The following is a 13,683-nucleotide window of genomic DNA, read 5'->3' on the forward strand; positions in this document are numbered from 1 at the left end:
ATCCCAACAATTTGGGAGGCTGAGACAGGAGGATCTCAAATTCAAGGCCAGCCTCAAAAAATTAATGTGATCCTGTCTCAAATTAAAAAAGAAAACAAATTGGGGCTGAGGATGTAGCTCTGTGGTAAAGTGCCCCCTTGGATTCAATCCCTGGTACAAAAATAAGTTTGTGTGTGGGGAGACTGAACAGGTTATCAGGACTGTGGCACATGCCTGTAATCCCAGTGACTCAGGAGGCTGAGGCAAGAGGATTGCAAGTTTGAGGCCAGACTCAGCAATTTAGCAAGACCTTAGCTCCCTCTCTTCCCCTCCCCCGTCCCCTCCCTCCTCCCCTCTCGGTTGGGCTTGAAGTTGAGATCTTCTTAGAGAGAGAGAGAGAAAGAGAGGAGTGGGTGGTGGTTGGGAATGTAGCTCAGTAGTAAAATGCCCTCAGATTCAATCCCTACTTTAAGAAAAAAAGAAAAAAGAAATGAAGGATAAGGCTGGGATATACAGCTCAGTGATAGAGTGCTTGTTTAGTATATGTGATGTCCTGGGTTCAACCCCCAATACTGCAAAAAAAAAAAAAAAAAAACAGTCCTTAAGTTTTGGGTCTAGGGGCTGGGGATGTGGCTCAAGCGGTAGCGCGCTCGCCTGGCATGCGTGCGGCCCGGGTTGGATCCTCAGCACCACATACAAACAAAGATGTTGTGCCCGCCGATAACTAAAAAATAAATATTAAAAATTAAAAAAAAAAGTTTTGGGTCTATGGTTCTATATATTCATTAGATCAAGTTTGTTGATTGTGTTGTTTAAAAAACAAACAAAGAAAAGGCTATTGCAGCAATCCAGGAGAGATGATGGCTGGTTGGGAGAGAGGAAGATAGAAGTGGAAGGATTCTAGATGTATTTGGGAGACAAAAGGGATAGTAATGTTGCCTTGGGGGTCGGTGGGAGAGAGAAAACTGAAGGAGAGGAGGCAAGGTAAACTGGAGAGACGGGGTGCGGGGGGAGGGGGGGAAGCTATGCAAGTGAGACAGGAAACCTGGGAGAGATTAGGATCTGTCTTTTCCCAAGTATGTTTCTTTGCTTCACATACTGGAGAAGAGGGAGCTGGCAATATTGGGACTTGGGGTTGGGATTCAACAGCTTCTCGTCCTTTTCTAGAGCTCGCAATATTTCTATATGATAACACTTAGCAAGATGTGGTCACATTACAATGTATTGCACCACTGATATGAACTCAGAAAATAATGACAGAACTCCTGCCCCGCCTCCCCGGGACTTTGACCCGCAACTGGCTCCGCCTTCCCCCCCCACCCCCCGCTCGCCCAGCCGCCCGCCTTGCCCTAAGGGGCTCCGCCCCGCCTCGTGAGCAACCGTTTCCTCCTAGTCTAAAAGGACCTCAGCGATTGACGAGTCTGTTCTCCAATCATCATGCCGAGTGGCCAATTAGGTGATAATAGAGGCGGGTGCCGAAGCATGGGATGGGGGTGACCAGGAAGTGTGAGCTGAGACTGGAGGAGGACGGATCAAGCCCAGGCGACTGTGAGAAGGTGACCCGGTATCTGGATTCTCCAATTTTCTTTTTTCCCGGGGCAAGTGTCCCTTTGCAGTTGGTAGCTAGGATCTCCATTTGCCCTTTCTTTGGGGGAAGGGGGTGTGTCAACTTATTGAAGCCTTGGAGGATCTTGAGATTCCTTCCTCTTACTTTGCCTCGGAGCAGATCCTTCTCTTAGCCTGAAGTGGGGACCTCTGCGGGGCCCTGTAAGGTTGGTGGTTAAAGTCCTCTGCATTCAGGCCCAGAGAAAGGGTGATGGTGATCTGACAGACGCGGTTTCTCCTTCCGGAGAGTTAGACATCTCCAGGTGCGGTCGCAGGTGGTGAAGGTGAAGGTGGAGGGGCCCTGGAAACCAGATCAGGGAACTGGGAATACGGTAGATATTGGGGGCGAAGGAACGACTGAAAAGAAACATTTACGCGGGGCCACGGTGGTTTTCTAAGTGGGCGAACCTAGGCGAGGCGGGGACACGGAGGTTGGGCTCCAGCTCTAAATCGCCTTAGTACCCGCCTTAGGGCCGTCAGCTTTTTGCCTCTTTTCTTTCTCCTCAGGCTTGAGGAAACACCTGAATATGTGGAATCCCAGTGCCGGTAGGTGTTTGGGGGACCTCCTCTCCCAGCCCACTCACTTTCCAATCCGCCGCACAACAGGAAGTTTTCTTGTATTAACAGCCCCCGCCCCCGCCCGTCCCCCCCTCCTCCCGCCCCGTCTCCCTCCTCTGCCTCTTGGTTCACCTGCAAAAGAAAGTTCTCCTTGGCCCACTGCTACTAAAATTTTGGCTTTCCAGAGTTCATTGTCTCTTTCTCCCCAGCCCTGCCAGGACGTTTATCTTTTTCTCCCCAACTCACGTTTCTCTCCCATCCCCTTGCCTTTTATTTTCCTTTAAGAATTAGGTAAGAAAGTCGATCTTTTTTTTTGTCAGAGGTTTTGGGTTATGCTAATATTTATTTGTTCTCTGGTTCTTCCACCAGGGCACCCAGGGCCAAATCCACATCCCCCCAACTTGGGGTACCCTGGAGGTTCCAATCCTGGGTATCCACCACATCCACCACCTGTCAATCCGGCTTTTCCTCCTGGTCCCTGTCCCACTCCCCCAGGACCTCCCCAGGGGATGCCAGGTTTTCCTCCAGGTGTGTCCCCTTATCCTGTTCCACAACCAGGATATCCAGGACATCAACCCTCAGGTCCCTACCCTCCTCCATACCCACCACCTGCCCCTGGTATGCCTCCTGTGAACCCCATGGCTCCTGGCATGGTAGGCCCAGGAATGATAATGGACAAGAAGATGCGGAAGAAAATGAAGAAAGCTCATAAAAAGATGCACAAACACCACAAGCATGGCAAGGTCAGTGTCCTCTGGAGCCCTGCTAGTAAAGGGTTGTCCCTGAAAGGGACTAGGTGGGCAGGGGTTGGATGAGGGGGTTTCAGAGTCTGGATGGACTCAGGGTTGCTCTGGAAGATGATTCTTGCTTTTGGTAAAGGAATCCTACTGGTAAGAATCAGATAATCTTGAGGTTTCCTGCCCCTCCCATCTGGAAAGGGCAAAGGTGAGCCTTAGAATGAATATCAGAATCAAAAGTCCCTCTTTTCTATCTTACTCTTTCCCAGAACTTTTGCTCCCTGCCCCTCAGGTGTACGCTTTAGCAAGATGGACACACCCACTGAAGTTGTACAATGTCAGTTAATTGAGTCAGCCCTTTGACAAAGCAGTGTTATATAATAATTAACAGAATAATAATCTGGTTCTAGTTCCTGGAGTTTCTTTCTCTCTGTCAGTATTCTTAGGGTGTTATGTTAATTACATAGGTGTTTTCTGTGACTCATCCTCAGACAAAGCCTAGGGCTAAGGGGGTTTCATGCTTAGCTTCATGGCAAAGAATCTTCATTCTACAGGAGTGCTAATTAGCAAGAGTAGAAGCAGCTCTGAGGACTTGGGAAGGAGTAAACTAACTTGGATCCTAAAGAGGACTCAAATTACATTTTATTTGTTTGCTTTGTGGATTTGGGTCTTTTGTAGAAAAATCTGAAGAGAAGAAAAGGTGAGATTGAATGAGGAAGAAATTACCCTGGAGAGATAAAAAATGTTTTTAATGGTAGTGTTGATGGGAGTATCCCTGTAAGGCACTTTCAGTAGGACTTCCCCAACCTTCTCTCCCATCTTCCCCACTTCCTCCCTTTTGGGGCTTAGGAAAAAAGTAGAGATATATGCACATGCACCTGCCATTTCTACTTTCTTTTCTTAAGAGTCACAGAATCCAATTTCTTAGATTTGTAGGGACTTTGAATGCAGCTAACCAATAGGCATTTATAAGGCAGCAGCTGTTTCCTGGCTTGGTACTGTGCTTGTGCCTATAATGTATTCCTTACCTGGACATTGGCTCTGGTATGGAAAATTGTAAACTTGCTCCAAAGACATCATATTAAGTTCTGTGCCATTATTTAGGATGACTTAATCCTTTCTGGGATGCTCACTGCTGAAGGAATTCCTTGCTTTTGTTGTTTAAAGGACAAGATTCCTGCCCTTTGAATACTTGGGTGGTGGGGTGGGGTACCAAAGAATGACCCATGCATTTATCAAAGGTCATTTGGATCTGATGCTATGTCCTTTCCCCTTGCAGCATTCCTCCTCTTCCTCCTCTTCCAGCAGTGACTCTGACTGAATACAGGGCCTGGACCCTCCCCTCAAGTCTCACCAGTTCTGCTGTCCCATCAAGCTTCAGCTGCCGTGTTGTACTGGGGGAACTTAGCCCTTGTGCCCCTCCATCCTGTCCCCACCTGAGCCTTACCCTGCTGTTCAGTCCTGACTGGCTAGGGAAAATGGGAAGAGGATTGCAATGGGCTAGCAAAGGCAGCCTTCTCACTGCTTGATAGATTTTATAGCTGAAAAGTTTAGCAGGGAAGCTGCTTTTTGAAGATGGTGAGACCTCTGAGCTAAATGCTGAAGACAAGTTTAAGTTCTGTAAAATGTGATCTTTTAAAATTTCCTTTTAAAAGGGGGGTTTGTGGAAATTTCACTATGATGAAAAACCTGTATACTTTTGTAATGATGGCACACTGGGGTGAATTAGTGGCGAATATATTTCCCAGCAGTCCTTTTATTGATTGTGCTAACAGCAAGGCTGCTGGGAAGTAGAGTCCACTTGGCTGATGATCTCTGACTGCCCTTTTGTAAGCTAATCTGTACTCCTTAACAAAATATGCTATCTCAGGTCCTACTCTCATTCTTCAACTCTGGGTCCAAATAAAACTATTTCTCCTGATCTCTGTTCACCTGTGCCATTACCTTGGCTGGGCTCAGCACATTGGACTACTTTTGCTATCCTCTGCAGTCCCTTTTAGTTTTATCAGTTCTGTAGTAAGGGACCAGAGCATCATCGAGGAAGACACTATACTATTGCTATGTTTCATAAGTGGGAGGAACCTTAAAAACTGGTTCAGTCTTAGCAGAATGAATCTTTATTGTGTTCCCTTGGATGAATGGATATAAGCCTTTAGCATGTTTTTGTACCTGGCTGCAGAGGTTTTCAACCACTAGCTATGAGAGAGAGACAGAGCCCAAATAGTCTCAATAAGATTCTTTATGGGGCTTGGGGTTGTGGCTCAGTGGTAGAGCATTTGCCTAGAACATGTGAGGCCCTGGGTTCAATTCTCAGCACCGAATATCAATAAATAAAATAAAGGTCAATTGACAACTAAAAAAATATTAAAAGAGAAAAAAAGATTCTTTATGGATGTGGCCTTACAAATCAATAATTTTATGAAACTGGGTGAAACTGATGCATGCAAAAATTGAGGGCCACTGTCTTACTATATATATGCCATGCACAATACTACACACTGGGTTTTTTTTTTTTTTAATTAATTAAATTTCAAATTATTTATTTATTGGTACCAGAGATTGAGCCCAGGGGTGCTTAACCACTGAGTCACATCCCTAGCCCTTTTTTTTTTTTTAATTTCTTTTTCAGTTGTTGATGGACCTTTATTTTACTTATTTATTCATATGCAGTGTTAAGAATTGAACCCAGTGCCTCATACATGCCAGGCAAGCACTCTACTACTGAGCTACAACCCCAGGCTCCTTAGCCCTTTTTAAAAATACTTTATTTAGGGGCTGGAGATATAGCTTAGTCAGTAGAGTACTTGCTTGCATGCACAAGTCCCTGGGTTCGATCTCCAGCACCACAAAATAAATAAATAAATAGGGCTGGGAACTTAGCTCAGTGGTAAAGCACTTCCGAGTTTAATCCCTGCTACACCTCCTCACCAAAAAATCTTAAAAAAAATTGGGGGGCTGGGGTTGTGGTTCAGAGGTAGCGTACTTGCCTGACATGCATGAGGGCACTGGGTTCGATCCTCAGCACCACATTAAAAAAAGAAAAAATAGAGATATTGTGTCCACCTATAACTAAAACATAAACATTAATTTTTTTTTTTTTTTTTTTTTTTTTTAATTTAGAGACAAGGCCTTGCTAAGTTGCTGAGACTGGCTTTGAACTTGTGATCCTCCTACCCAGCCTCCAGAGCCACTGGGATTAAATGTGTAATACACTGGGTATTTAAAGATAAATTGAGTGGAGGAAGAGGCATTTAAGAAAAGTAATAAAGATAAATGCCAGGTGTATGGCATATACCTATACTTAGGAGGCTGAGGCAGGAGGAATGCAAGTTTGAGGGTAGCCTTGGCAACTTAGCAGGATCGTGTTTCAAAATAATAAAAAAAATTAGCTCAGAAATAGAGTGCCCCTGGGCTCTATTCCTAGAGTACCAGAGGGATAAAAACATTGAAATAATTATCATTGGGAGGGGAGAGGAGTCAAAGATGACATCACAAAAAAAAAAGGGGGGGGCATTTGAACTATCTCTTGGGACTTGAGAGGGTAGAAAAGATAAAAAGATGAATTTACCATGTGGAGGGTAAAGAGCTAGGAATAGCCTGTGCTTAGTGTAGAGTCATAAAGCTCCAAAGCATGTTGGGAATCACAGGTATCCCAGTGGGATTAGACTGATATTCTGGAAAGTTTATTGAGGAAAATACTGTGTTGTAGGTGATAAGCTACAAAAAGGAATAAGTCAGTCACTGCCTTTCATGACCCGCGAGATCTAATAGAGCTGATGGATACATGAATAGAATGAAAATACTGAACAAGGAAAGCAATGGAGACAGTGAATTAAGCAGTGAGGGAGCAAAGGGAGGAGTGACAGTCTGACTGGAAAAATGAGTTAGGGCTGGTTTGGGACTCCAGATGACAGGAGTTTCCTAGTTCCTAGTAAATATCAGCTAACCATTTACAAAGCATTTCTGATGTGCCACACACTCAGTGCTTTTCTTTATAACTTCTGTAAATTTTCTATTTTTGTACATGAGGCAAGCTGAAGTACTTAATAACTGCCCAGCATGGTGGCACATGCCTTTAATTTCAACAACTTGCAAGGCTGAGGCAGGAGGATTACAAGTTCCAGGCCAGCTTTAGCAACTTTTCGAGGCCCTATGCAACTTAGTGAGATAAAGAAATAAAAAAGTTGGGGACTTAGCTCAGTGATAAAGTGTCCCTGGGTTCAATCTCCAGCACAATAAAAATAAAAAAAGGACTGAGAATGTAGCTCAGTGGTAAAACACCCCTGGATTTCATCCCCAGTGTTGCCTCCCACCTTGGAAAATAAAATTAAATAACTTGTTCAAGTTCAGATGGTAGTAATGGTTCAGGTGGATTAGAGCTCAAGCAGTGTGGCTCTTGAGTGTGGACTTTTAACCTAATGAGTTTAGGCAGAATAAGGAGCTTCATAAAGTCACAGAGTTGTAAGAAGGTGTAGAATGAAGTTCAGTAGCTTCCACACCCATGTTACTGTGTAGGCACTTGCCAGAAGGAATGTGGCTGGAGGAGTGGACTTGAGGGATGTCTTAGAGGTGGAACCACCGGCCTGGAACCGAGTGCTGTTCTTGAAGAAGCAGAGGGAGGGAATGTTCTGTTGGCTGTATCTATAGCTTGTTCCTGCAGAGAGTTATGTAAAAGATGTTTGAGATGTTCCTGTATTTTATAGCGAGGTTTTAATTTTATTAGAACATCCAAAGCCAAGACTCACTTTTCCATTGTCCTGGATTTGGGGGCCATTCTAAGATTAGAAAGTTTTTTTCAGGGCTAGGGATAAAACTGAGTTATACAGCACTTGCCTAGCATGTGTGAGGCCTGGGTTCTATCCCCAGTACCACCCACCAATTTTTTTTTTTCCTTACTCAATGTTTTCCTTTATCAATTCTTCCTTTTTTTTTTGGTACCAGGGATTGAACTCAGGGGCACTTAACTACTGAACCACATCCGCAGCCCTTTTCTTTCTTTTTTCTTTTTTTCGGATTGGGGATTGAACCCAGGGCCTTGTGCATGTGAGGCAAGCACTCTACTAACAGAGCTATATCCCCAGCCCCCACAGCCCTTTTCTATATTTTAAGACAGGGTATTACTAAGTTGTTTAGAGTCTTGCTGACTTGCTGAGGCTGGCTTGGAACTCACCATCTTCCTGACTCAGCCTCCAGAGCCACTAGGATTACAGGCATGTGCCTACCATGCCCAGGTTCAACTCTTCTTTTTTGAGAAGAAGGGAGATGTGGGCCTGAGAGGATTGTGAATTGAAGAGAAACAGATATTGATAAATAAACCAGAAATAAAGGAGAGACAGTGAGAGGGAAATGGGGGGAGAAAATACAAAGAGAAATACAGAGGGGCTGGGGGTATAGGTCAATTGTAGAGTATTCACCTAGCAGGCACAAAGCCCTGGGTTCAGTTCCTGGCACCGTGCAAAATAAATAAGAAATTGGGAAGAAAATTAACTAACCCCCTTTTCCCTATTTCTAACTGGGGAAAATGCATCTCCCCTTCCTGGCATTTTTTTCCCCCACTGGAGATTGAGCCCACCTGTCTGTCCATGTTAGGCACGTGTTCTACCACTGACCTACCTACAGCTTGATATATATGTATGTATTTGGTATGGGGGATTGAGCCCAGGGGTACTCTATCACTGATCAGCTACATCCCCAGCCCTTTGTATATTTTGAAGCTGGCCTCAGCTTTCAAAATTGCTGGGATTACAGGTATGCATCACCACACCTGGCCCTACACCTTTTTTTTTTAATACTGGGAATTGAACCCAGGGCTGTTTACCATTGAACTATGTTTCTGCCCTTTTTATTTTGAGACTGGGTCTCACCAAATTGCTTAGGGCCCTGATAAATTGCTGAGGCAAGCCTGAAACTTGTAGTCCTCCTGCCTCAGTCTCCCAAGTTGCTGGAATTACAGGTGTGTGCCACCATGCCCTTTTTGTTTTATTTTTGAGACAGGGTCCCGCTAAGTTGCTGAGGCTGGTTTTGAATTTGCATTTCTCCTGTTTCAGCCTCCCTAGCCTATTGGATTACAGGTGTGCATCATCGTGCCTGACCTTGCAACATTTTTTTTTTTAATATTCTTTTTTAGTTGTAGATGGACACAATACCTTTATTTTATTTATTTATTTTTATGTGGTGCTGAGGATTGAACCCACTGCCTCACATGTGCGAGGCAAGCGCTCTGCCACTGAGCCACAACCCCAGCCCTGCCCTGCAACATTTTTAATAGGATGTCCGGTGAAAAATAATCATCTCATTCCAGATTCCCACAAGACAACCATGACTACCAGATTCTTTTTTAAACATCTAGAGCTAGTTATTCTATGCATAGTCAAATCTTCTCTTTTTATTTCTACCTTACATTGTTCCTATCATTCTTCTCCCGTTTTATATCAAATGAGAGCATATTATTGGTTCTCATTTGTACCTAACATTTTTTCATTTAACCACCAAATCTGAGTTGGTTTGTCTGTTTATGTGTGTGTATTATATATGTGTGTGTATATATTCATATGATTATAGGTGCACATTACTATGCCTGGCCATTTTGTCTTAAATACACTTAACTGCTATAGTGAATAGAGCTTTAAAAATTGCACTGGGCCGGGCATGGTGGCTCACACTGTAATCCCAGTGGCTCAGGAGGCCGAGGCAGGAGGATCACGAGTTCAAAGCCAGCCTCAGCAATTGTGAGGCTCTAAGCAACTCGGTGAGACCCTGTCTCTAAATAAAATACAAAATAGGGTTGGGGATGTGGCTCAGTGGCTGAGTGTCTCTGAGTTCAATCCCCAGTACCAAAAATAAATAAATAAATAAATAAAATTGCTCTGGGCACAGTGGTGCACACCTGTAATCTCAGTGACATGGAAGGCTGAGGCAGGATGATCTTAAGTTCAAAGCCAGCCTCAGCAACATAATGAGACCCTGTCTCAAAATTAAAGGAAAAAAAAAAAAAAAGGGATGGGGATGGTGCTTAAGTGCCACTGGGTTCAATCCTAGGTACCAAAAAACTGGAAAACCATGTTCTATCTGATTTTGAGAGCAATATCTGATTCTGGAGGGACTACTCTGTTAAATATTAGGCATTTAATAAAGATTCAGATTTCAAACTGAAACTCTGGCAAGAGTGGGCCTGTATTTCTTAAGGCAGGAATTCTGTCCCTGAGTATTGGTTATTTTCTGTAGAACCGGTCCTGACTCTAGTCTTCCTGTAGTCCTTCCCATGCCCTAGTGAGTTCTTTCTCCCAATTAGTTGCTTGCTGGTCTCCTGAGAACATTAGTTTTGCATCCTCTGCTTTGTTGGTCAGTACAAGTCTCCAAAGATGGTGGTTCTCAAATGTTTTTATCTTATTTTTGGGGACTGGGGTTGAACTCAGGGACACTCGACCACTGAGCCACATCCCAGTCCTTTTATGTATTTTATTTAAAAACAGGGTTTCATTTAATTGCTTAGTACCTCGAGGTTGCTGAGGCTGGCTTTGAACTTGTGATCCTCCTGCCTCAGCCTCCCCAGCTGCTGGGATTACAGGTGTGTGCCACTGCACCTGGCTCAAATGTTTTTATTTCATGCCATTACCACCTTGAACTCCTAAGAGAATCTAGACTCTGTTATTCTTTTCTTACTTAAAAGGATGGCATGATTTCCACTCAAATGAGAATAGGAAATCCATGATATCTAAAACTGCAAGTTGAAACTTTGGGGACTTTGAGTAATGGAACGAATCTTTAGTTATCTGTATTTTTGAAATCTTCTCCCTATATCAGGTTGTGTTATAGCCCTGGCATTCTCTTGCCTAGCTTGTTTCTCCTTGTAAGAATTTATTGATTCATTCAGGTGTTGCTGTTAGATTCATCCTTTCTTTTTTTGGTGCTGGAGATTGAACCAGCCTTGTGCATGCTAAACACATGATTACTTACCATAGAGCTACACCCTCATCCTCCCATCTCTCTCTTTCAAAGATGGCTGCAACTCTTGGCCAGCTCAATATAGCATTTGATCTTTGTTTTATGCCATCCCAGCCATATTATAGATGATTCTATAATAATGTTTTAATAATGATTCTATAATAATCACTTTCACCACTTGTCTCAGAGCCCCAGGAGTATATATGATTCAATTGCAAAATCTTGAGATTGTTCTGACTTTCAACTCAGTTCACACAGTAAATCTGCTCTTTGGTTTGCTTTTTTTCCTGAGTGTCCTGACATTTTCCTACTTCTTTCCTTTCAGTACTTGGTCTGTCTTTCATCTTTGCCAAATGATAAACTTATTTTTCTGTTTTACATTGTTCTTAATATCCAGCACCTCCTTTGGGGGTTGGGAAGAAAGACATTTTAGTCCTCAAGAATTATTTTCCACTTTAGGAAGTGATCTCTTTTCAGAAGACTCCACTAATTTGGGGCTACCCAATAAAACTTGGCTGATATTGAAACCAGAACCGATGCTCAAATTACTTGAACAAGGTTCAATAGTAGCCCAGTATTTGCTGTCTCAATTTCTTTTTTTTTTTATTTTTTTTTTATTTTTTAGTTTTCGGCGGACACAACATCTTTGTTTGTATGTGGTGCTGAGGATCGAACCCGGGCCGCACGCATGCCAGGCGAGCGCGCTACCGCTTGAGCCACATCCCCAGCCCTGTCTCAATTTCTTTATTTTGTTTTAGTCTGTGCCAGAGTTCCTGTTTTCTTTTTTGTTGTTGTTGTTGTTTTGGTACTGGGGAGTAAAGTAAAGTACCAGGGGTACTTTATCACTGAGACACATCCCTCTAGTCATTTTAATTTTTTATTTTGAGACAAGGTCTCACTAAGTTGCTTAGGGTCATGCTAAGTTGCTGAGGCTGGACTCAAATTTGTGATATTTCTGCTTCAGTCTCCTGAGTCAAGGGGATTTACAGGCATGATTCGCTGTGCCTGGCTGTTTTTTTTTTTTTTTTCCACTTTTTAATGTGGAAATTTATAGATAGAAAGATAGAGAAAATATTTTAATAAACTCCTACATTCCCTAGGTAAATACTAGTTAAGTAATTATCAATATTTTGCCAATCTTGTTCTATTTCACATAACTTTTTTCCAGGTTTTATTATAAAACAAGAAAGACTTTATCATCTATAGGGGGGGCATGGTGGAGCTTGTCTATAATCCCACTTACTTGGGAGGCTGAGGCAGGAGGATCACAAGCTGAGGCCAGCCTGGGCAATTGGGTGAGATCCTGTGTCAAAAATAAAAAATAAAATAAAAAAACCCTAGCCAGGATGTAGCTCAGTAGAAAGTGCTCTTGGGTTCAGTTCCCAGTACGGGGTAGGGGGATCACCCATAAAATACTACTTTCACTCACATGTTGTTAATGTTTTGTCATATGCCTATGTGAACCATTTTAACATCTGTTTCATATTTCATGACCCTTACCCTTAAATATTTCATTGTGCATTTCCTAAAAAGGATTTTCCTTTGTAACCACAGTTATATTATCACAAAATATTAACAATATTTCCTAATTTTATCTATATTTGAATTTTCCTACTTGTCCCCAAAATGTCTTATATAGTTCCCTCCATCTCCAAACCAGGATCCAAGGAAGATCCATCCACACATTACATTTGGTTATTAGTGCCTTTAAATTTTTCTTCCTGTGTCTTCATCATTTTTTTTTTTTTTTTTAACATTTGTCATTTTGTAATGATCTGGCCACTTGACCTGTGAAATATCTCATATTCTGGGGTTACAAATATCTTATTTTATAATATTGGGGTTTAATTTGTTCCTTATCCCCTGTAAATTTCCTGTAAACTGCAAATTAGGTATAATGGCTTGATAAGATTAATACTAAACACTTTTGACAGGAATACTTAATAGATGATGTTGTGTACTTATTGCATCTCATTGAGGACCACACAACATCAAAGTTGACCTATTACTAGTGATGTAAAGTGTGATCATTTACTTGAGTAAGGTTTGACTGCCAGATCTTTACATTGAAATTACTTTTCGTTCTGTGCAATTTGCAAATAATCTGTGTGGTGACATTTGACATGTTCTTTAACGACGTTTCTCTTAAAAGTTTGACAGGATCATTCTGGGTTGCAGAATAGTGATTTCCTAACTCTTCCATTTCTTCTACATTTATTGGATGGGATTCTTTATAAAATCGGGCTTTCCTATATAAATTACTGATGAAAACGGACGGTAAATGCTTCTTTTAGTTAACAATTTCAGAATAAGGAGTTGGTGTAATAATCGCTTTCAGTGTGGCGAATTACGTTTTTTACTTGTATTTTTTTTAGTATCAGTATAGACTACTGGGTTTTCCTTGTCTCTTTCTCATATTCTCTCCACCTATTCTTTCATCCACTCCACTTCTTGATCCATGGCGATTGCTACCTTTTTCTGCACTACGCCTGAACTTTCCAGTTAGTCCTCTAGGTGTCACTGGTTTCCCTTGCGTCCCTACACTGCCGCTCTATCGCACATCTCCCTTTTCGCAACTGACCATCTCGCTGGTACTGACTCGATTCAAGGAGACGCTCTAGGCTCTCGGGAGGCCGTTAGCACTGTGTGGGGAAAGTCTGGACTACGCGTCGCCTCGCCGGCCCCGGGGCGGTTAGCGCTTCCGGGGTCGAAGGGTGCGCGGGGTTGAAAGCGGGCCGCTCCGCCCCGTCCCCCTCCCAGACCAGCAGAGGCAGCAGCCGGAGCAGCCGCAGCCTGCGCCCTCTCCCGCCCGCCCGCCCTCCGCCGCCCTCCCGCCCTCCGCGCCCTCCACCGCCCCGGG

At 43.1% G+C, this 13,683-nt stretch overlaps 1 protein-coding gene across 8 annotated transcripts; it reads left to right on the forward strand.

The window, feature by feature from the left end:
• The first annotated feature begins 1,243 nt into the window (after nt 1–1,243).
• On the forward strand, nt 1,244–4,800 carry Prr13 (proline rich 13). 8 transcript variants are annotated; one of them, XM_015493543.2, is made up of 4 exons: nt 1,416–1,535; nt 2,092–2,130; nt 2,512–2,885; nt 4,159–4,800. In XM_015493543.2, the coding sequence occupies exons 2-4, from the start codon at nt 2,112–2,114 to the stop codon at nt 4,198–4,200; spliced, it is 435 nt and encodes a 144-aa protein (XP_015349029.1). In that variant the 5' UTR covers nt 1,416–1,535; nt 2,092–2,111; the 3' UTR covers nt 4,201–4,800. The 8 variants fall into 8 exon arrangements, with proteins under 8 accessions (XP_048658782.1, XP_015349029.1, XP_015349028.1 ...); XM_015493542.2 differs by having other exon boundaries at nt 1,431–1,543; XM_048802827.1 differs by having other exon boundaries at nt 1,440–1,535; nt 2,701–2,885.
• The last annotated feature ends 8,883 nt before the right edge of the window (nt 4,801–13,683 follow it).

The sequence above is a fragment of the Marmota marmota genome, unplaced genomic scaffold (genome assembly GCF_001458135.2).
Source record: "Marmota marmota marmota unplaced genomic scaffold, marMar, whole genome shotgun sequence".
NCBI lineage: Eukaryota > Metazoa > Chordata > Mammalia > Rodentia > Sciuridae > Marmota > Marmota marmota.